This window comes from Perca fluviatilis, chromosome 10 (genome assembly GCF_010015445.1).
Source record: "Perca fluviatilis chromosome 10, GENO_Pfluv_1.0, whole genome shotgun sequence".
NCBI lineage: Eukaryota > Metazoa > Chordata > Actinopteri > Perciformes > Percidae > Perca > Perca fluviatilis.
Genome location: NC_053121.1, coordinates 11,774,384 through 11,796,240, shown reverse-complemented (window position 1 = coordinate 11,796,240; position 21,857 = coordinate 11,774,384). Strand labels below are relative to the sequence as shown.

The 21,857-nt window shown below is 41.2% G+C and overlaps 1 protein-coding gene across 1 annotated transcript in view; it reads right to left on the bottom strand.

Annotated features, from left to right (window-relative positions):
- Positions 1 to 18,226, bottom strand: part of LOC120567273 (storkhead-box protein 2-like) — a 72,389-nt gene extending 54,163 nt beyond the window's left edge. Inside the window, exon 1 of the mRNA XM_039814180.1 lies at positions 17,198 to 18,226. Coding sequence (XP_039670114.1) covers positions 17,198 to 17,537 — 340 coding nt within the window. The 5' untranslated portion in view covers positions 17,538 to 18,226. The remainder of the gene's footprint in view (positions 1 to 17,197) is intronic.
- Between the last annotated feature and the right edge of the window lie 3,631 nt (positions 18,227 to 21,857).

Here is a 21,857-nt window from a genome sequence, read left to right as displayed (position 1 = left end):
TGTGATAGTCTCAGAGGTCCGTGTAAAGCGCAGAGAGCATCATGAAGAACAAGGAACACACCAGGCAGGTCCGAGATACTGTTGTGGAGAAGTTTAAAGCCGGATTTGGATACAAAAAGATTTCCCAAGCTTTAAACATCCCAAGGAGCACTGTGCAAGCGATAATATTGAAATGGAAGGAGTATCAGACCACTACAAATCTACGAAGACCCGGCCGTCCCTCTAAACTTTCAGCTCATACAATGAGAAGACTGATCAGAGATGCAGCCAAGAGGCCCATGATCACTCTGGATGAACTGCAGAGATCTACAGCTGAGGTGGGAGACTCTGTCCATAGGGACAACAATCAGTCGTATACTGCACAAATCTGGCCTTTATGGAAGAGTGGCAAGAAGAAAGCCATTTCTTAAAGATATCCATAAAAAGTGTTGTTTAAAGTTTGCCAAAAGCCACCTGGGAGACACACCAAACATGTGGAAGAAGGTGCTGTGGTCAGATGAAACCAAAATCAAACTTTTTGGCAACAATGCAAAACGTTATGTTTGGCGTAAAAGCAACACAGCTCATCACCCTGAACACACCATCCCCACTGTCAAACATGGTGGTGGCAGCATCATGGTTTGGGCCTGCTTTTCTTCAGCAGGGACAGGGAAGATGGTTAAAATTGATGGGAAGATGGATGGAGCCAAATACAGGACCATTCTGGAAGAAAACCTGATGGAGTCTGCAAAAGACCTGAGACTGGGACGGAGATTTGTCTTCCAACAAGACAATGATCCAAAACATAAAGCAAAATCTACAATGGAATGGTTCACAAATAAACATATCCAGGTGTTAGAATGGCCAAGTCAAAGTCCAGACCTGAATCCAATCGAGAATCTGTGGAAAGAACTGAAAACTGCTGTTCACAAACGCTCTCCATCCAACCTCACTGAGCTCGAGCTGTTTTGCAAGGAGGAATGGGCAAAAATGTCAGTCTCTCGATGTGCAAAACTGATAGAGACATACCCCGCGCACTTTTACAGCTGTAATCGCAGCAAAGGTGGCGCTACAAAGTATTAACTTAAGGGGGCTGAATAATTTTGCACGCCCAATATTTCAGTTTTTTATTTGTTTAAAAGGTTTGAAATATCCAATAAATTTCGTTCCACTTCATGATTGTGTCCCACTTGTTGTTGATTCTTCACAAAAAATTACAGTTTTATATCTTTATGTTTGAGGCCTGAAATGTGGCAAAAGGTCGAAACGTTCAAGGGGGCCGAATACTTTCGCAAGGCACTGTATAGCCTACATTAACAGACCACTATATTTAAACTATTTGAAAATGGCGGGTTTGTTCAGGACACCCCCGTCTGTCGCTAGCAATGATTCTCTCCGACCAATCAGTAGTCCGCAGTGTTTTCACGCCACCTTTTGGTATCGCCTCAGCTCGCTTGGAACCTCGACAGAGGTGATAGTTAAAAAAAAAAAAAGTACCTGTTAGTACCAGGTACTTTTTTTCATAATGGAAAAAACTACGAGTAAAAGACGAGTAAAGTCGAGGCGAGTCGAGCAGGTACCATGTAATGGAAAAACGCCACTTGAATTACACAATCATGAAAAAGGAAATCCTGGCAAGGTCCGGCTGAAGTTTAGCAGCAAGAGCACAGTGCGGTTCCGTGACTGGAAATTCAAGCCAGAGTTGACATCGAACACAGAGAACTTTGACCCACCATCGTTTTCTCTCCATTTGTGATGGATCAAAGTAGCCGGGCATTCTTTATTCATCAAGCGCCAAAATAGCGTTCAACATTGATCTATGACAAAACGGCAGAACAGTGTTTCCTCAATGTTGATTTGGAAATGGCGGCCCGCCACGGGACAAAAATATCTGCCACCAAATCCTGCCTATTGGAAAGCCTGTCCACGACCCCCCCCCCCCACCCACACACGGCACACTCGTTAAGAGTCTACTTAGCTAATCATCGCCGTTAATATGTGACAACGCCGGTTTATATCACACTCTGTGTGTGCTCTGAGTGTTTATATGTTAAACTTATTATAATATAGTGTAGGAGGTTATTGTGAAGTGAATCTCAGTTGCTGTGCTCTGTAGGATATGTGCATTTAACCACGCTCCATGTCTGTAGCCTACTTGTAACACTGCTAACAGCTCCAGCTAACATCACTGTGCACTGTAAGTTTATAGCTGCTGCTTTTAGTTCACTTAGGTCAAACCCCTCCGTTTCACTGCCGACATAATACACTCCGGACAGACCTGCCCTCACTGCTAATAAAAATCCTAAAGGAAACACTGCAGAAAACCCCCCGATGCAAGGTATTTCTGCAGGTTGTTGTCAAAGTAACCTGTGATCCTGTGTCTGTCCGTCAAACGTGACACAAATCTGCCATAGACGACAGATTAAGCTAACGGTAAATATCTGAAATTAGAGACACTGGAGTATAACTTGTATGATGCTGTGCATAATAACATAGACCCAACTAATCACTGAGTATGTTTACATGCACACCAATATTCCACTATTATTCCAAATATGATAATATTCCGAATTTGATACAGGTCATGTAAACCGCACATTCCGGTTGGATATCCCGAATAAGGCCTTTTTCTGAATATAGCATTTTCCGATTAAGACGTGTGGGATATTCCGGTATTATTCGGGTTTTAGAGACATTCTTTGGACATGTATACAGCGCATTCGGAATCTGCGTCTCAATCAGGGTTTTAACGTCCAGTATACGGCCTCTTGTCGGTTTACGGCTTATGGTCAACTCTGAGCATTGCTATGGTTGCTGTACAAAAAGCAGCCAGCCAACAGTTTGCAAGTCTGCAGACCCGATAAGGAGAAACACAGCTACTTTTAAACATTATCAAAGACTTGGATATCAACAGGTTTTTGGATATGCGCGCACATTGCTACGGCGACCTTTTTAAGAAGCTGGTTGAAGGAATGAAAGAGGTTACGCTGTGTTTGCACTGTCCAACGAGTCCGCCACCGCTGGTAAACTTTCAAAAAAGATCCTATTTTGCACGGCTACACGTAAACGGGAATATTAGTGGAATATTCACTCTCATTATTCCACTTAGTGGGAATATCGTCTTTTTCGGAATAAGGGCCGGAATATTATGTGATCGTAAACGTAGTCAATGATGGAATACGTTGGCAAGTATTTGTCAGAATGTGACTTTAGGCAGCTTTTCATTTGGATTCCAACTTTGTATGTTTTGGTGGATTTCCCGGTTTGAGTTTTAGCAGTATGTGTGTATTTTGCATTTGGTTTTATTAGTAGAGGTGTTGCATGTTTTAACAATTATTATTTGCTGGGAATCAAGGTGATGAATTAAATCAATTATTGATGAATCATCATGTGGAACTTGAGTTTCTTTTAACAGTGGAAACGCTTTTTTGTTGCTGATAAAACAGGACCTCACACAACCGTGTGACATATTTGTATAATCAATTTTAACCAATGTAATCAATTAGTAGTTGCGGCCGTAGAGGGCTGTGAAGCAAATGTTAGTGAATGCAAGCCATGCTATTACACCGATCGACAGCTGGTGGCAGCAACCCTACCTTTTCAATGTGCCTGCAAAAGGCAGGGACGAATTCTTGAAGAATTTGAAAACCAAGGATGCATCTCATGTTGCTTATTTGACAGCTCCTCGACTCCTCGGCTGAACCGGAAGTTGTTCCGTCCCTCCTCGGTGAAGGCCGTCTCAAAGCTCTAATTTCTGCCCCGAGGACCGAGGAGCGAAGAGGAATCATCGAGGAACTATAGGCAAGGAAACACGAGAGCAGCCTTCCCGGAATCCGTGCAACTGAAGGAGTTGCTAACTCCGCCCATACAGCGGATGAATTCATTTGACGCTTCAGAGGAAAGGACGTCTCATCGCTCTAAAACATATTTGCTCGTTTCCTCTCTCCTCCCGTGGCGTCCTCACGTCTCTCCGATGCCTCCTCGTTGGGAGGCACTAAGACATGAGGAAGGGACGCAAGTGGAGGCCACGAGGAGAACTGCCACTGGACTCGAGGAGAACATGTCACGGACTCCACGACATTGTGAGCAAATAAACGGGCAGACACTAACAGATGTGCAACACTCAACCGCTGGATTTGGATTTCTTTCCAACATTTCTTCTTTTGTGGGTATTTACAGTATAAATAACTTTCATGTAATGCTATTTGATAATTTGACCAGTGTTGACAGAGAATTGCTGAACCAGACACCAGCCGTGAGGAAGTACAGTGGTTGACAATTTACTGTCAACTGCTGTCATCTAGTGGACTAACAGGGCTACAGCCATAAACAGGATTTAAAAGGTGCCATCTTCAGGTTCAAAAACATAAAATGTCATTATGAGATAACTAAAAACACAACGTTTTGGTAAAATTTCACAGGCCCAAATTTTTTTGCCTCATCCAACTTAAACAAGAATGGAGATCTGGCCCTGTGTAAAGCCCCCTACTGACATGAAGAGAGTCGGATAAAGCTACTAGATACAGCAAAACATACTGGCTAGGGCTACAGACACATACTGTAGATATGGCTATTACACTGGGCCGTTTTTTTATTTTATACTTTATGACAGAGACCAACTGCACTGGGATCATTGACTCCGATAGAAGGCCAAGGTTTTAGACTAGCATATTAAAGATGAGTCTTAAAGGGCATTCACACCAACAACAAAAAAACGATTGATTTTCCACAGGGTTGTGCGGCCGGGGTGAGTGAACTGGCCCATTTGTGTGACATCATGCTGTGTTCTTAAACCCCCCCACCCACCCCCAACAAAGCATAAGTAGACTTTATATTTCACAATTCAACATGGCATCATGACTTTGCGTAAACATACACGCCACTTTCCTAAAGCCAAATGGCGTGTTATCTGTACGCATTTGAGCTATCCACGTGTATGTCTACGCTGTATACAGTGGATGTAAACATACACACCACGTGGCGTGTTATCGCGAGAACGTCACACGCGTGTTAAAAAAATAAAAAGGTTGTGTTTAGGAAAAGAACATTGGGAAAGGCTTTAGTAACCCAAAAAAACGAAACATGCTAAAAAGTGATTACGCGTCTTGATAACACGCCAAAATACCATACGAATTGGCGTGTCATACATACGCCACTTTATGAGATCAGTCTGCACAATTCCGTCAGATCGTTTATAGATAGCAACGTTTCCGACCGCACTTGAAGGCAGCTTCATTTCACAGGAGAGAGAGCAGAGACGAGCGAGACTGCGTTGCTGTTGCAGGAAACATTCAGCTGTTCCACAACCTCCCGGGCAGTTCAGTGCTTGGTGTTTTAAAACCTTCTTGTGGCAGCGATAGAGGTAGTGAGGTTTCCTGCTTCCTGTACGGGACTCTGCACACCGCCTCAAAACACACTGGCAAGTCTGACCTCCGCTTACATGACTGGCCACCGCAGCGTGACGTAGGGGTTGTGTATTTTCTAAGTTGAGTCGGCTGAGTGTCCCCACTGCGCCATCCACCGCCGCAGCCCAAACGCACTACCCCCATTCAAAATTAATGGAAAGACCTGCGTATATGCTGGACCGTCTGAACGCGGCCTTAATGTGAACATACTTTACAAGGGCTTGCATGGAAACAGCTATGCAGATGGTATGCCATCGACTAACAAGAGAAGAGTTAAATGTACACTGAATTTCACAGTGAAATGTGCTCCACCCATAGTTTGTTTCTGTCCTGCAGTTTTTGTGGTCACAATGTTCAGACCGAGTGAACGGCTGTAAAAAAAAAATCCACATCAGCAATAAAAAGCCATGCGTGTACACTAATGTGGCAGCCCCCCCCCCCCTCTTATTTTCCTTACCACCGCCAAGGACTGCTGCTACGTTGGTGGGAAACAAGCGGAGGCATCAGCAGGCTCGCCGTTTGAAACTACTCGGACTGTCACATGGTGTGGAGACAACTGTGATGTCATTGTGATGTTGCCATGAAAGCGCAAGCTATCCAGGGACTACAAGTCAACACTTCCTGTAGTTACCTACAAATCAGAGACCACATCAAATAAGCTCCCTTCGAGGCTGTACTGTAAACCATTTCAAAAAGGGATTAAGGGTTAATTACAGCCAGAGCGGAAGAAAAACAATTGAATTGTTGTGGTTGTTGATGCAGCTGTTATGTTTTTTGCTTTGGTGACACTGTGAAACCCTGTCCTGTCAGCACACAGCTTTGAATTTCAAATTAAATTAATTAAAAGGTTACAAAATTGAGAGTCGGGCAAACAAAAACAGAAGAAGACGAAGATAAAGTGAGGTAAAGGGGCAGGAAACTCCATGCCTGCAGGTACACACAGCTGGCACCCCAACACACACACACACACACACACACACACACACACACACACACACACACACACACACACACACACACCACACACACACACATTAACACACACACACACACACACACACAAAGTAGTAACAAGTAATTTCCTCCTGATGAAAGGCACAGCTCAATTACTTTCAAAATTCACTTCATCTGTCTGTACACGATCAAGTGTGTGTGTGTGTGTGTGTGTGTGTGTGTGTGTGTGTGTGTGTGTGTGTGTGTCCGTGTATAGAGACACAGACACACAGAAAGATGTGTAGCAACCACATAGTTGTTGTAACTTGATCTTCTGACTAATGGCAGCTCCACTGTTCACTGCAGCACACGTAGCTGTTTAAGTGCCCCAGAGCCAAACTCAGACACCCAAAGAGCTCTTATTAATACTGCTGAGGAGAGCTTTACAGGGCAGGACAGGGCAGGGCAGGAGACAAGCAGAGGAAGTCAGGAACAGTCGGGCAATATTCTATATTCAGTAGGGCTGAAACGATTCCTCGAGTAACTCGAATAATTTGATTACTAAAAATCCTCGATGCAAAATGCTTGGCCTCGATGCTTCGTTTAATTCATGTTACCAACGTTGTATCGCTCGCGGTGTTTCCGCACGGAGGATTATTAGCGTCGCACACCGGGCTGACGCCGTTGGCGACACATGCCATGAAGACTGATTACAAAATGAAGAAAGTCGGCGTAAATAGTGAGGGGCAAAGAGAAGAGACAGGCTGGACAAAACGACAGAAAGTGTCCAAAGTTTGGAATCAGTTCAAACGTGATTCAAACGAAAATTCTGTACAGTGCGTCTACTGCAAAATCAAACTAGCTTACCACGATAATAGCACGACGTCAATGCTCCAGCATCTCTACAGAAAACATCGAGTCTAACTTAATCAGTCGTATGGACGATGAAACTACACCAAACACAACACCTACCAAAAGCAAAGACAAGAAAATATGCAGCGGTGACCACAGTTTGATCTAAAGAGCCGACTTGTTGACTATCCCTTCGGAAAAACTGCCGATTGTTGCGCACCATTTTCTCTCACTCTCTCTCTTCACGGAGAAACAGCTGTTCAAGGGGGCGCCTGGTTAGCTCACCTGGTAGAGCGTGCACCGCATGTACAGAGGCTCGGTCCTCGCCGCAGCGGTCGCAGGTTCAATTCCGGCCTGCAACCCTTTGCTGCATGTCATTCCCCCTCTCTCTACCCTTTCAGTCTAAGCTGTCCTGTCAAATAAAGGCCTAAAAATGCCACACACAAAAAAAATTAAGAAACAGCTGATCAACGATCTACTAGCATAAGTGTAACACTGTAATCAAATATATGAATGAAAATAGGTTGAGTATAACTAATATTTACATATATACACATATATACACATATACACACATATACACATATATATATACACACATATACACACATATATATATATATATATACACACACATATATACACACATATACACACACACACACATACATATATATATATATATATATATATATATATACATATATATATATATATACATATATATACATATATATATATAATATATATATATATATATATATATATATATATATATATATATATATATATATATATGTACACACACACACACCTATATACAGATCAGTCTCAGGTTGAAACTTAAAGTGATGTTTATGAATGTTTAATGTATGCCTTAGTTTGAGGTCGTTATTGCATTTCAGAAAATGTTTTCTTTAAAAACAATGTAATATGGCACTTAAATGCACTTAATATGCTTAGTTTTTTTGAGAGATGATATTGTAAGCAATGTAGGCAATAAAAATGTTGCTTTTCAAAAATGTAACCAAACTGCTGTATATTATTGCTCTTCAATGAAACAAAAGTATTTGGGAATAATCGGTAGAATACTCGATTACTAAATAATCGATAGCTGCAGCCCTAAAATTCCGTGTTTCCGCTAGTAGTCTAATTCCGTGTTTTGGTCCAGTTGGTTTTAACGCGCAGGTAGAGTAGCCTATACGCGTCAAAACCACAGTCTCGACCACTCGGCATTGAGAGGCGGCGTCATCCCGAGCAGAGACACTCTGCTGAGCCCCGTTCACGCGACAGCGACAGTAACGCTGTCTTTCACACTATGATGGTTCAAGGACCGCATGGTGCGGTCCGTTACACTACTGTCTAATCAACATTACTGACAATTCATTGATCAATTGCATGTATTTCAAAATAGAAAACATTTCACTTCATAACATTTTGTAATTATCACACAATTGTATTATCTAGGTGACCACTAATACATTTTTCAATTTAGGAGCAAAATGTGCCCCTTGGGAAAAAAAAAAGTTACCATAAAGCCCTATTAAACAAACTGGACTTTGGGGTCAAGTGTTGTCAAATCCGGGCCCAGATCCCAGATGCTACAGCCCCCTTACTGCATTATATTCCATTATATTTTTTGATTTTGAATTGGTACCTGCCAACAGAATTTAGCTTTTTCCTTGACATAAATAAAGACATCTTTACCATAAATTGGTGCCTAAAATGTATGAGAATGCAGGAAATTATGTCTTTAAGGCTCAAAATTTCCTGGGGTTATGGTCCAAGCAAGGGTGCCGGAAGTAGGTACCTGGCCTGATTTGCGGTAAGCTATAGGAAAATCACGTTATTTTACTTTGCGCATAATTTAAAATACTGCATGTGTATATACATGGAAGAATATATTGCCATATCATTTTTAAGGCTTATTACAAATACTGCGTAAGTCCCGAAATTCTTCAGGCTCAAATTGGGTTAAGAGTCACACGTGCACGCAGTCGCAGGATGAGCACACAGGCGTACATACACACGCACGCCTGTGTGTTAGGAGTCACAGGTGCACACACGTCAGGGTTCAACAATAAGGGTTGCCTGATGGCCCGGGTTAGATACATAACCCATTGCTATTAACCCATGTGTGTTAATTGTATAGCCCACTTGTTCTTGATAGGCTAGAAACAATAGACAGCGCTGATGGTTAGCTTAGCACGCATATAACCATAACCATAACACTGCTTATTGTTGTTCAATGAAAGAATCTATTAAAGTTCTACTGTCGAATAACTCCACATTTGTATTCACTGTATATGCCTGTCTGCTTATTACAAAACAAAATGTTTATAGTTTTTGTATATTGTATTGTTTGTATAAGATGGAGTTTGTATGAATTACCCAACAATTCCTGTAAATTCCCATTCATTCCCATAATTTCCATTCATTCCCATGAAAGTTTCCAAATTGGAATGTTTCCAAAATTCCCTAGCTTAACTACTCATGGAAAGTTTCTGGAAAATTTCCGCCCCTTTGCAACCCTATTTGTGAGCGTGTGTGTGTGTGTGTGTGTGTGTGTGTGTGTGTGTGTGTGTATGCCTGTGGTGGTGGGGAGAATAAGACCTTTATTTATGGCAGCAGTGCCTTTCTTCTCTTTAATCAGAGCAGAAAACCCCAACAAATGCAAGCATTCTCTCTCTCTCTCTCTCTCTCTCTCTCTCTCTCTCTCTCTCTCTCTCTCTCTCTCTTCTCTCTCTCTCTCTCTTTATTACTGCAGGCTAAGGAAGAAGGGTTTTACTATAGATAGGAGACAACCAGCTCCCTCTGTTATCAATACAGTCACGTAAGCATTTACACTTTTCTAACTACTCCTCTACTTCTAACATGTAGGAAACCATGCATGCTTCATGAGTGTAACTATGAAGTGGATACAGAAAGTATTCAGACTGCTTCACCTTTTTCACGTTTTGTTACATTGCAGCCTTATGATAAAATTGTTGAAATAGTTTTTATCCTGAGCCAATTGGACCTGCCCTCCCTGGGGAAATTGCAAAATGAAAACTTAATAAAAGAAATATCAGTGGAAGAAATTGATAAGGCGATCTCCTCCCTGAAGTCCTCTAAGTCTCCTGGGACAGACGGATTTCCAGGAGAATGGTACAAATCACTGAGGGAGCAGTTGATACCAATGCTACATAGAAGCTTCAATTATACCTTGAGGGAGGGGGTCCTCCCCCCATCTTGGAGGGAGGCTACTATCTCAGCGATTCCAAAAGAGGGTAAGGACCCGAAGGAATGCGGATCATATAGACCCATCAGTGTTTTAAATCAAGATTACAAATTATATGCAGCTATTTTAACTAAAAGAATGGAGGAAGTGATGCCTTTTCTAATTGATGAAGACCAAACCGGGTTTATTAAAGGTAGACAGACTCAGGACAATATAAGGAGGACCCTCCTCACTATTGAATATATAAAAAAGGAGAAAATTGGAGCTATCCTACTTAGTATGGACGCGGAAAAGGCATTTGATTCGGTGGGGTGGGAGTTTCTTTATACAGTTATGGGAAAATTTGGCTTCCATGATAAATTCATTAAAGGCATCGAAACACTGCACACGTCCCCCATAGCCAGAATCAGGGTAAACGGAGGCCTGTCAGGATTTATTCACCTGCAACGTGGCTGCCGCCAGGGCTGCCCAGCCAGCCCAAGGCTTTTTAATCTTTTTATCGAACCTCTTGCTCAAGCCGTAAGGCAGAACCCCGACCTGGAGGGCATCACAATAAAAGGTAGAGAATACAAAATATGCCTCTATGCGGACGACGTCTTGGTCAGCCTAAAGAATCCAGAGTCGGGAATACCGAGATTAATGGATTTCCTGCGGATGTATGGAACCCTGTCAGGCTACAACCTTAATGTTGATAAAACGCAAGCCTTCACGCTCAATTTTATACCATCATTAGATCTTAAGGATAAGTACAAGTTCAGCTGGGACTCTACCTCTATTAAATACTTGGGCGTTAACTTAACAAAAGGACATATCACAGTTATTCTTGGAAAATTATAATAGTATTAATTCACGGATAAGGGAAGACCTAGATGGATGGGACTCCCTTCCCCTGGAACTTGGTAACAGAATCCTGACAATAAAGACAAATATCTTTCCCAGATTACTTTATCCGTTTCAGTCCCTACCAATTTGTGTCCCCGATGGTCAGTTTAGAGAATGGGATAAGATGATATCCCATTTTATTTGGAATGGCAAAGCCCCCAGGGTGAGATATAAGACTTTACAACTGCCAAAGTGCAGTGGGGGGATGGGCTTACCAAGACTCAAAGATTATTATTTAGCGGCACAAATAAGAACACTGTTGCTTTGGTGCAATAAAGACTACTTTGCAAAATGGAAGGAGATGGAGTTATCACTGTCAGACAGACCTATACAGGGGTTATTAGGATGCCCAAAGTTGGCTAAACAATAGGATATCCCGAGCCAGTGGGTTCGATTCTCTATAGAAACCTGGTTTGACCTGGTGAAACAACTTAACATTCAGAAAGAAATTCAAGTATTAAAGTGGCCAACCCACAACTCAGATTTCAAACCAGGTATGAGTGATGGAGGCTTCACTCAATGGGCGAGGAAAGGGCTCTCCTCGCTATGTCTACTAGTCGACAATCAGAATTTCTTAGACTTTAAAACCATCTCAGACAGATACGGCCTTGCTCGGCAGGATTTTTATAGGTATCTCCAACTCCGGCACTACTTTGATAAGAACATTAAAGGACTTACACAGGAAAATACATCATTACCAAAGGCATTACCAAAATGTTCATCAAAGCCTATAATACAAAACTGCCCAGAAAGATCATTGGGGAACTATACAGACATATAGCTGAATTAAGAGGCCACTCAACATACTATATCAAGGCGAAATGGGAAAAAGAATTGGGAACTGTAATTACTTCTGACGACTGGACAAATATAATTAACACACAAATCACCACTACGGCCTCACAACTGTGGAGAGATTTCTCCTGGAAAAATTGTATCAGATTCTTTATAACACCAAAGCAAAAGTCTAGGCAGACAGGACTACTACCTACATGTTGGAGAGGATGTGGACATGGTATGGCGGATCATACACACATATTTTGGGGCTGCCCTATTCTTAAACCCTTCTGGGGAGGAGTGGAAAGCATAATTAGAGAAGTCTTTCAGTATAATTTTAACTTGACTTGCTTATCATTCTACCTGGGTAACATGGACACTAAATTACCAAAGAAAGACCGATACCTCCTAAAAATCTTCATGGCTGCGAGCAAAAAAGCCATAACAAGAAAATGGCTCAACACAGACCCTCCCACAGTTAACCAGTGGAGAGTCATAATTAAAGATATCCAAACTATGGAACTACTGACTTTTAGCCTCAGACTACAAAGGGACAAAGGTGATGCCCTCTGGGAAAAATGGAACGCCTATATTACAAGATGGGGGGATAGCCTGCCTTGATGCCTTGTATTTTTTGGCTAAGAAAAACACTGACCATATAGCTGTAATCAATGGCGATCTACTCGATTTTTTGGACATATTGGTGTAAGTGAACACGTGCTCGCTTGTGTTCATGTGCGCATGCATGTGTGTGCCTTTTCTGTTTTTCTGTTTTTGTTTCCCGCTTTTCCCTTTTTTGTTGTTTCTTTTACTTCAGTAAAGGCACTACGTGGCTAGCATTTGATTTATATTGTCTCATCATATTGTAACCATACTTACTGGCATTTACTGTTTTGCTGCTACCCGTGCTTTGTATAAAAACCTGGAAAAAATAAAGTATAAAAATAAAAAAAATTATTTTTATCTTCATCAGTCTTCTCTCTACCCATAACGACAAAGCAAAAACAGGATTTTAGACATTTTTTCAAAATGAATAAAAAATTGAAAAAATAAAAACAAGACATGTCACATTGACATATGTATTAAGACCCTTTGCTATGATCACTGAGTTAAGTCAGGTGCCTCCAATTTCTCTTGATCATCTTTTAGATGTCTCTGCACCTTGTTGGGAGTCCACTTGTGAATTCAGTTATTGGACATGATTTGGAAAGACACGCACCGGTCTAGATGGGGTCTCACAGCTGACAATGCATATTAGGGCAAAAACCAAACCATGATGTGGAGGGGACTGCCTGCGAAGCTCCGGGACAGGATTGTGTCGAGGCACAGATCTGGGGAAGGCTACAAGACAAATCTGATGCGTCAAAGGTTCTCAAGTGCACAGTGGCCTCCTTAATTATTACATAGAGGACGTCTGGAACGGCCGGGGACTCTTTCTAGAGCTGGCCAACCGGACAAACTGAGCAATTAGGGGAGAAGGGCCTTGGTTAGAGAGGTAACCCAAGAACCCAATTGTACCCAACTGTTGTGTATTTTGGGCCACTATGAGCTCCTTAGTTGAGATACACCTGATGGATTGTGGGTAACTTTAGCTTCCGTTGTCAGTGTTAGCGATGCTGCTGTAAAAAGACATGCTGTTGGGCTAACAAACGGTTAATATTCCGTAGTAGTCTGGGTGTTCCCTACCATGATTAGGGTAAGGTGCAGCACCCGAGCCGTTTTGGGAATACCCTAAGACAAATGAATGTAAAATCAATGTGAGCATCGAAACTAACTAAAGGACTTGTAGTAGGACTTCTTTAGCTTTAAGTTTTGTCTTTAAGCTTTTGGAGTGTTATGTATTTATAAATCTGCCTTAGCTACTGGACACAGATATGGCAATAATAAAGGTCCAAATTGATGTAAAATTGTGTGAAATTTCTTTTAATTGAAAAATGTACCATTGTCTTTAAAGTGCTCATATTAAGGTCATTTTCAGGTTCATAATTGTATTTAGAGGTTGTACCAGAATAGGTTTAAATGGTTTAAAGCTGCAGCTCCTCTTTTCACCCTGTGTGTTGAGCTCTCCGTTTTAGCTACAGAGTGAGACATCGCACTTCTGTTCCATCTTTGTTGGGAGTCACACATGCGCCGCTAAACCCCTCGCCAAATACGTGCACCTAAAGGCCGTTTTACAGTCGCAGCATCCGAGCTTGCACATGCCATTGTGACGTTAAAATGACGTAGATCTCGCTGGTGCGCCAGGATTTTGAATGCGCACCACTATATTTCTTTTCAGCGCCGCGCAACAAAGCGGAAACAGGAGGCCTGAACGAGCTCGAGGGTAACCGGATGCCAGGACTTCGGCTGCGGCGAGTGAGTGTGATCAACACTACTACTAGGCCTGACAAGAAGCACTTTCGAGTGATATGTGATCCTGCGATTCTCGCCGCGATCTTGCGAAAATCCAGCTGCCGTGCAAGGCAAGGTGCGGATAGCCTACAGGAACATGGTCACTCTGCCATTGCAACACAAATTGTGCACGTTTGCCATACTAATTTATAGCGCATATAACGTTACTACCGAAAAAAATACTTACGCTAATTAAATCCATGCTTTAACGTAACTTTATGACTGAGAGGGGTTATGTCGAAGCAAAGACGAATACACCGGTTTGCAAATGAATACCTCCGCTGATGTATTTCACTGGTATTTCTGACCAAGTCTAGCCACGACTTGGCTGTTCATTCCCCCCCCACCCCCACCGCGAACCAGTGTGCATTCAACCTGTGTTTCTGACCGCAAGTAGCCGTGACTTGGCTACTCGAGGGCGGGATATGAGGCGGATCCAGTTGCGGAAATTACCAGATGGACTGGGATTTATAAAGAGAACATTGCCTTCAGGTGTGTGCGCTGGGTTTTATAAATCTAATCATTTTTTTGCCACGTGCCATTTCGCTTTTGTGAGCACATGCACTTTTAGTATGGATCCGACGCACTGTTTTCTATAAACGAGGCCCCTCATCTGTTCGCAGAACTGCCATGGTGTTTACAACATCATGTCACATGTCACATTCAAGAGAAGCCAAAGCATAAAAGTTGTTAACCACAAAAAGAAAAGCCAAAGAACTGTAAGAGGAGCATGGCATACGTGCCACTCCAGATGCAAAAAAAAAAAAAAAGAGCCAGAGAACCCTTCCAGAGGAGACTGCAGAGAAGGTGAAATATAGCTATAGATCTAAAAGATGTGAGCAAGATCATGGCAGGGAAAAAAATACATTTTGTATTGGTATATGATTTTTATTTTTTTTTTTAAAGCTTGGAAGGAGAGAACACAATCAAAAGAGTCTGGTACTTTGCAATTTGTCAGAAGCGTATCCGTTATTTAAAACACAATATCCTGAAATCGAAATCAGTTCCTCTAAATTTGCAGAATTACGACCAAAGGAATGTGTATTAACAGTAGGATTGCAAAAGGTCAGACAATTTCTTTTGTGTGAAAAAAAGTGTGAAATATATAGGCTAGATAGAAGATACAGACAAACATATCTAGCATTGAGGAGAAGTTAAACTCTGGAATTTCCGTAAGCATTTTGTCTGGATACACAAAAAAGCAAGTCTTACGGCTATGTTTGGGGGAATATGTATGTCCATTTAATTGAATTGTAACCATGCACTGCATTCAGCAGTGCTCTCTTCCTTCACATCTACAGATCATTTGCCAGCATCCCATTAAATAGGAATTCAGTAAAATTACAACCTTCTGCACCCAGTGAATTCTCCCATCACATGTGCAGCCCACAACACTGCCAACACTACCGCACTGTCTAGGCCAAAGGACTACATCAGGGTTTTCCCCTGCCATTATAAAGTTTAGATGCAGCACCCGAGCCGAATGAATGCAACAAAAGACTTTTCTCAGATCTAACAATTGTAGTTGGACTTCCTTAGCAAGTTTTGTCTCAAAGCTTGATGAGTGTTAATAATTTACTGTATTATCTGTTCTAGCTTTTCCAGCGTTTTAGACACATATGGTGCTAATAACAGTCCAAAATGATGTGGAAAAAAGACACAAAGCTACCACAGAGACCCAAAACAACCCCAAAGAGAACACAAATGACCAAAAATGAGACACAACACGACTACAAAGAGAAACAAAAACCCACAAAAAGACAAAATCCAAACAAAGAGAAACAAAATGTATGGAGAAATTGCATCTTTGTTGTTAACAACAACATTTTCTTGAGGAAGGACACCTAAACTTCCCACAAAATACATGCACCGAAGTCTTCCACAAAGCTAGGGAAAACACTGCACATGCTTTCATATAAGTTTTGATTATCTGCATTAAATATATATTTTATATATTTCAGTTAACCAACAGATAGTTTGCCTAAAGCAAAGTACACAGTTTATAACTTGTTAACAACTCCCGCTAGTTGTTGCTACCAAGCTGTTACCATGTGGGATAGCTTGATTGTGTGACTTTTTCAATAGGAATGGCAATAAAAATAAAATGTCATGATGATTCTTGTGAAATCTTTCCACCTGGGAGTCTTTTGACCAAATCAAATCAGTTCACAGAGAACTTTTTCCTTCAACATTTGAATGGTGTTTGTATTATGCCACTAGTAAACTGTATGACAATAACAAAGTAAAGAAACAACATTTTGATTTTTGGGACAGTTTGCATTCACTTTGGGAGGTTAAAATTGTAGTCAGTCTGGAGCCCTGGGGGGAGGTGAGTAAGTGATTGATTCATGATGGAATGCTCCCTTGTTCTGAACATGTGCAGGTACAAAAAGGTGCACGTATAAAATGTAAAAAGCAGTAACTAGCCTAAACAAAATGATTTGGTATAAACTAATTGCATTTTTCAATCCACCTCAATGATTTAAAGCAATTATAATGAAGTTCTCCTATGATGTGATTGCTTCTTAAAATGTTCAATGTGGCTCTTGCCACTGGAATTTCTAACTAATTAGCTAGTTTTAGAATTTATCCTGAATGCAACAGAGAAATAGTCCCTATGATGATGAGGACGATGGGCAGCATCAATGTCTCCTGCTAAATGGAGGTAGTCGTGTCGCATAGTGTCAATGAAAACACAATCTCACCGAAATGTGTTGGCCTAAACCTAAGCAGACATGTGTGGGTGTAGAGGCCTTACCCAGGTATTTGATGGTGAATCCCCGTGGCGGATTGAGGGACCTCCGCATCCATCCCTCCCTCAGCACCTCCAGATGGTCCTCCTTCCCCTGGATCAGCAACACATGTTCGTCTATCCATCCCAGGAAGAAGGTCTCGGATACTGCCTCGGTAATCCTCTGGTTCCACACGTGTTGCTGGGTATTCTCTGCTTTGAAATCGGCAAAAATCTCGTAGCCGGTGTGGTGTCTTGGCAGCGCGTCGCTCTCTGACACCCCGGCCGCCCCCACCGCCTCCCCAGCCCCGACCCTGGACAGCACTATAGCCAGGGAATGAGGAGCTATCTGCAGGAAAGACTCCATTGTCGCGTCGCCCTTCTAGCTGCCTATCGAATGTAGTATTATCATTGTATTTATCTATCTGAGACACCGTCAGGCTTAATGGGAAACAAACAGTCCATTGTAGCTAGCAGGGTGTGTAGCTACAAGCTACGCTTTGCAGCAGCATCAGCCGCATAGCCTACAACTGTGTTTTCCATGAAGCTAGCCTGCTAGCTCCCGTTAGCTACCTAGCATTACCTGAAACCCATTCCCACACGTTTAGGTCCGTCTTCTTCTCCGGACGTAATATATCGGCCCGTAACCGTACCCGGTATTTACTGAAGACTCATGTCGAGCGCCGTCCACTAGAAACGAGACATGACATTCGTGCTTTTTCGGTGAAACTTAACGTACACCTCGCTGTGTCAGGTACCTTGGAATACGGCTATAGCTAGCTGGATGCTAACGTGTTAATGAATTCACCCAGGCAACAGATGCGGAGAGCCCCGCTCTTCTCATCGCCAGGCAGCAACCGGGTCTCGGGGGACACCTGTGTCTTTTATTTCTTTCTTTTTTTTACAGCCTTCACGGTTAACGAGGAGGCAGTATCTCTCCAGCCGCCGGTGAATATTGTCCTGAATCGCGCCTGACACGCTTCGGTACGGTGCGCGAGAACCCAGCTGGATGCAGAACCGTCTCATCCAGGTACAGTGATGGCAGGCATCGTTACGGAGCTGCGTAAAGGCAGCGTTAACGAGACTGGATACACTATCTTCCGGCCACATTTTCAAATTAAGATTTATAACGCAACAAGTCGTTTGGGAACTGAACCAGTTAGCCATTCATATGCAGCCAGCAAGACACGTTTAAGAGCCCTTAAAGCCAATAATGTTTAAAGAGGTCTTTTTTTCTTTTTTTTGTGCTATTAATCACAAATGGTAGGCCTACCCCTATAACGAAGTATTTTCCGAGTAGTATTAACGTTACTGTAAGAAACTAATGGCTATAATGCTAATGTATGTCAGCATACTGACACATTTGGAGAAAAAAGATAAACTAACGTCACTTGTCAGACAAACTCATAGTCAATATCCTATAGCTAGCAGAGATCTTCAACAGGGGGTACGGGACCCCTAGGGGGTTCTCAGAGTTAGGCTACTGCAGGGGGGGAGGGCTCCAAATTATTGTTAATATTTAAAAAATTCAAAAATTCAAAAATCAAAATGTCTTAACATGAATCCAACATATTATTAGCAAATATACTGTATATCCCCATTGATGGTAGGCTTACTGGCCTATTGGTAAGGTAGTCACTAAGATAGCCATCCACAGACACAGTTAACAAGGATTTACTGTGCCACATGTATGGTTAACATTAAAACATGATTTATAAAATCATGCTGACAATTATTACTTTAAAAGCTTAGCATACTAAGCACTTTAAAGGTATGTAAAGGCTTTAGGCTGCCCTACACTTTATTGTAGGCCCAGTTTAATATGCAACTTCATGTTTTACAATATTAGTAGTAGGGGGTCCCTGCTCCGTCTCTCTTTCAGTTAAGGGGTCCTTGGTTTAAAAAACGTTGAAGAACCCTGTCCTATAGCCTTCTTTGAGGATGTTTAATGTTGATATTAGCAACTGCTCTCTGAACAATTCCAAACTTTAATTCAATATTGATGGATCTGGACGCTTATCTTACCTAAAAAAATAGCAAAAAAAAACTATGGAATGCATAAAATATACATATTAAAGCCATGTCACATACACAGGTCTAAATGCACTTTGTGACATTCACTAATAATCAGTCGAAATCCTCTTTTAGACTAGGCCTACTTCAGAAACACACGTATTGTAGGTTTTATTTAGTTTTTCTTTGTCTTTTACACATTTTTACATTACTGCAAAATGCTGCTTCTAAATTATGCAAGTTGTAATAAGTTATTGTAACATAGCATGCTTTCTGAATAGTCCACAATATGTTCTTCTTACATCTATTTCTAAAAAAACATATCCTGTTCCTCCCATCCCTACTTACACTTCCGTTTTCCACGAGCGGAGATAGGATTACTGACCTGCTGGCAGCAGTTTGGGGTTAACATTAGCTTTTAATTAACTACTCATTCATAACAGTTTGCCATTGTGGGCAATCGTTTGTTACAATGTTTCATCTGCCCAAAATAATAGGGTAACGTTACCATTATATTACCCATGTTGTAGTTGACACTTTACCGCTCAATGTCACTAATGCTATTTTGCACTTACGTTAGCTGTAGGTTAACTGTAGGTCTGTTATTGTTTTGCTGATTAACCTTACAAACGTTAGCTTTTTTTAGCCATTAGCCTCTTTGCTATTGCGGACAAGATAAGATAGACTTTATTAATCCCACACTGGGGAAATTCCTGTGCTACAGCAGCTCAAAAAAGAAAAATGTACAGACGCAAATAACACAAATAGACATAGGAGAAAAAATATACAAAAAGTATTATAAGAAATAGAAAAAATATACTTAGTTATAATAATAATACCGTAGTAATAATACAAACATATTTACACAATAAACACCATTCTATAAACAGACAGTATATATACACAGATATACAGATGAGTAAGGTGCAGATGAATAGATTGGGCTCGAGAGACAACATGGTAAAAATTATAATATAATATGATAATAAACATTGCATCAAGAAGTGCTTTTCACTGATTAGCCACAGGAAGTGAAATGTCATTTTCTGTGACTATATTTTGGTTAATGTGGACTGTGGACTTAGTGCAACTAAGATGAACCTTACGTCTCCGTGGTGCAACCAAACAACACAGTTTTAGTATCAAAGTAACTAGTTTTCAACGTATCGTTTAGTGTAATAGTTGATCATGTAAGGCACGTTCTCAATGGTTTGATTGGACTTATATCGTTGACCATATAGCTCGATTTGGTTTTGGAAATACTTTCCTTAACTGGATCAAACTATTAGCCTACATCTTAATCCTATAGCGGAGGTACTGACAAATGAAGTGGAGTCTGAGCCCTTCAATATTACAAGATGTTGTCCCAAGGTTCACCTCTATCACCACTTCTGTTATTAGCTGTTGAACCACTAGCAATAGCAGTTAGATCTTGTAGGCAAAAACAGGGGATTACAATTGGCAACAGAGGCCATAAAATAGCTCTTTTTGCTGACGACAACATTTTATTCTTAAAACAATTAAACACATCCATACCAGCACTGTTAGATCTAATTGGCCTGTTAGTATGTCCGGACATAAAGTAAATGCTTCAAAATCATCACTAATTACTGCTTAACGGAAATGAAATATAATACATAAACCAATATTTATTTACTTTCAAGATGTCATCTGATTTTACATATTTGGGCATCAAAGAGCGAGTAAGAGCGTTCGCACCATGTTGGCTGAGTCCTGCAGCGGCGCAGGTTCGAATCTGACCTGCTGTCCTTTGCTGCGTGTCGTCCCCCATCTCTCTCCCCCTTTCCTGTCTATCCACAGTCACTCTATAATAAAGGGAAAAGCCCCCCAAAAAAATCTTAAAACAAAAAAAAAAGAATGGGGGATGTCCCTAACTATATCCATGATAGGGAGAATACATTTATTAAAAATGAGCATATTGCCTAAACTCATGTATTTATTTTAAAATATCCCTCTGGCGCCACCTGCAGGAATGTTTCAGAAACTCACAGCACTCTTCAGGAAATGTATATGAATAAGAAATCCTTAAATCTTAAATCTGCCTATCTCTGCTGTATCTTCCATTTGATACTAGGGGGCTGAAATGTCCAAATCTTTATTGGTACTATTTGGCAACACAATTGAGAACTATAATGTTCTATTTTTCTTCTGGAGATGCTACGTCTTGGATAGACAGAGTCATGCTCCTTGTTTTTTACAGTCTATGATTTGTACCTGTATTCAGCCAAGCTAAAGTACTTAAGAACACATACTGTTATAGTTCTCAATATGGTTAATGTATGATATGAGGTAAATAATATATAAACATATTGGACTATTCAGCCCAGTGTGGAGCAATGTTTCATATAAACCAGGCAAGCTGGCTGCAGGATTCCAGATATGGTCAAAGACAGGAATAAGTAAAGTAGGCGACCTCTTTAAAGATGGGATTCTAATGACCTTTGAAGAAATCTCTCTACTGTGAAACATTACAAGGAAACATTTTTTGAATATTTCCAAGTGAGGAACTTTACAGACCAACAGACTCAAGAACTCCTTTGTCCCTCATGCCATCATACTGTACAACTCCTCACTCGGGGGGAGGAGGAAATAGGGTAAAGAGGACAGAACAGAGAACAGAACACTGTGCAATAAATTATTTATAATCTACTCA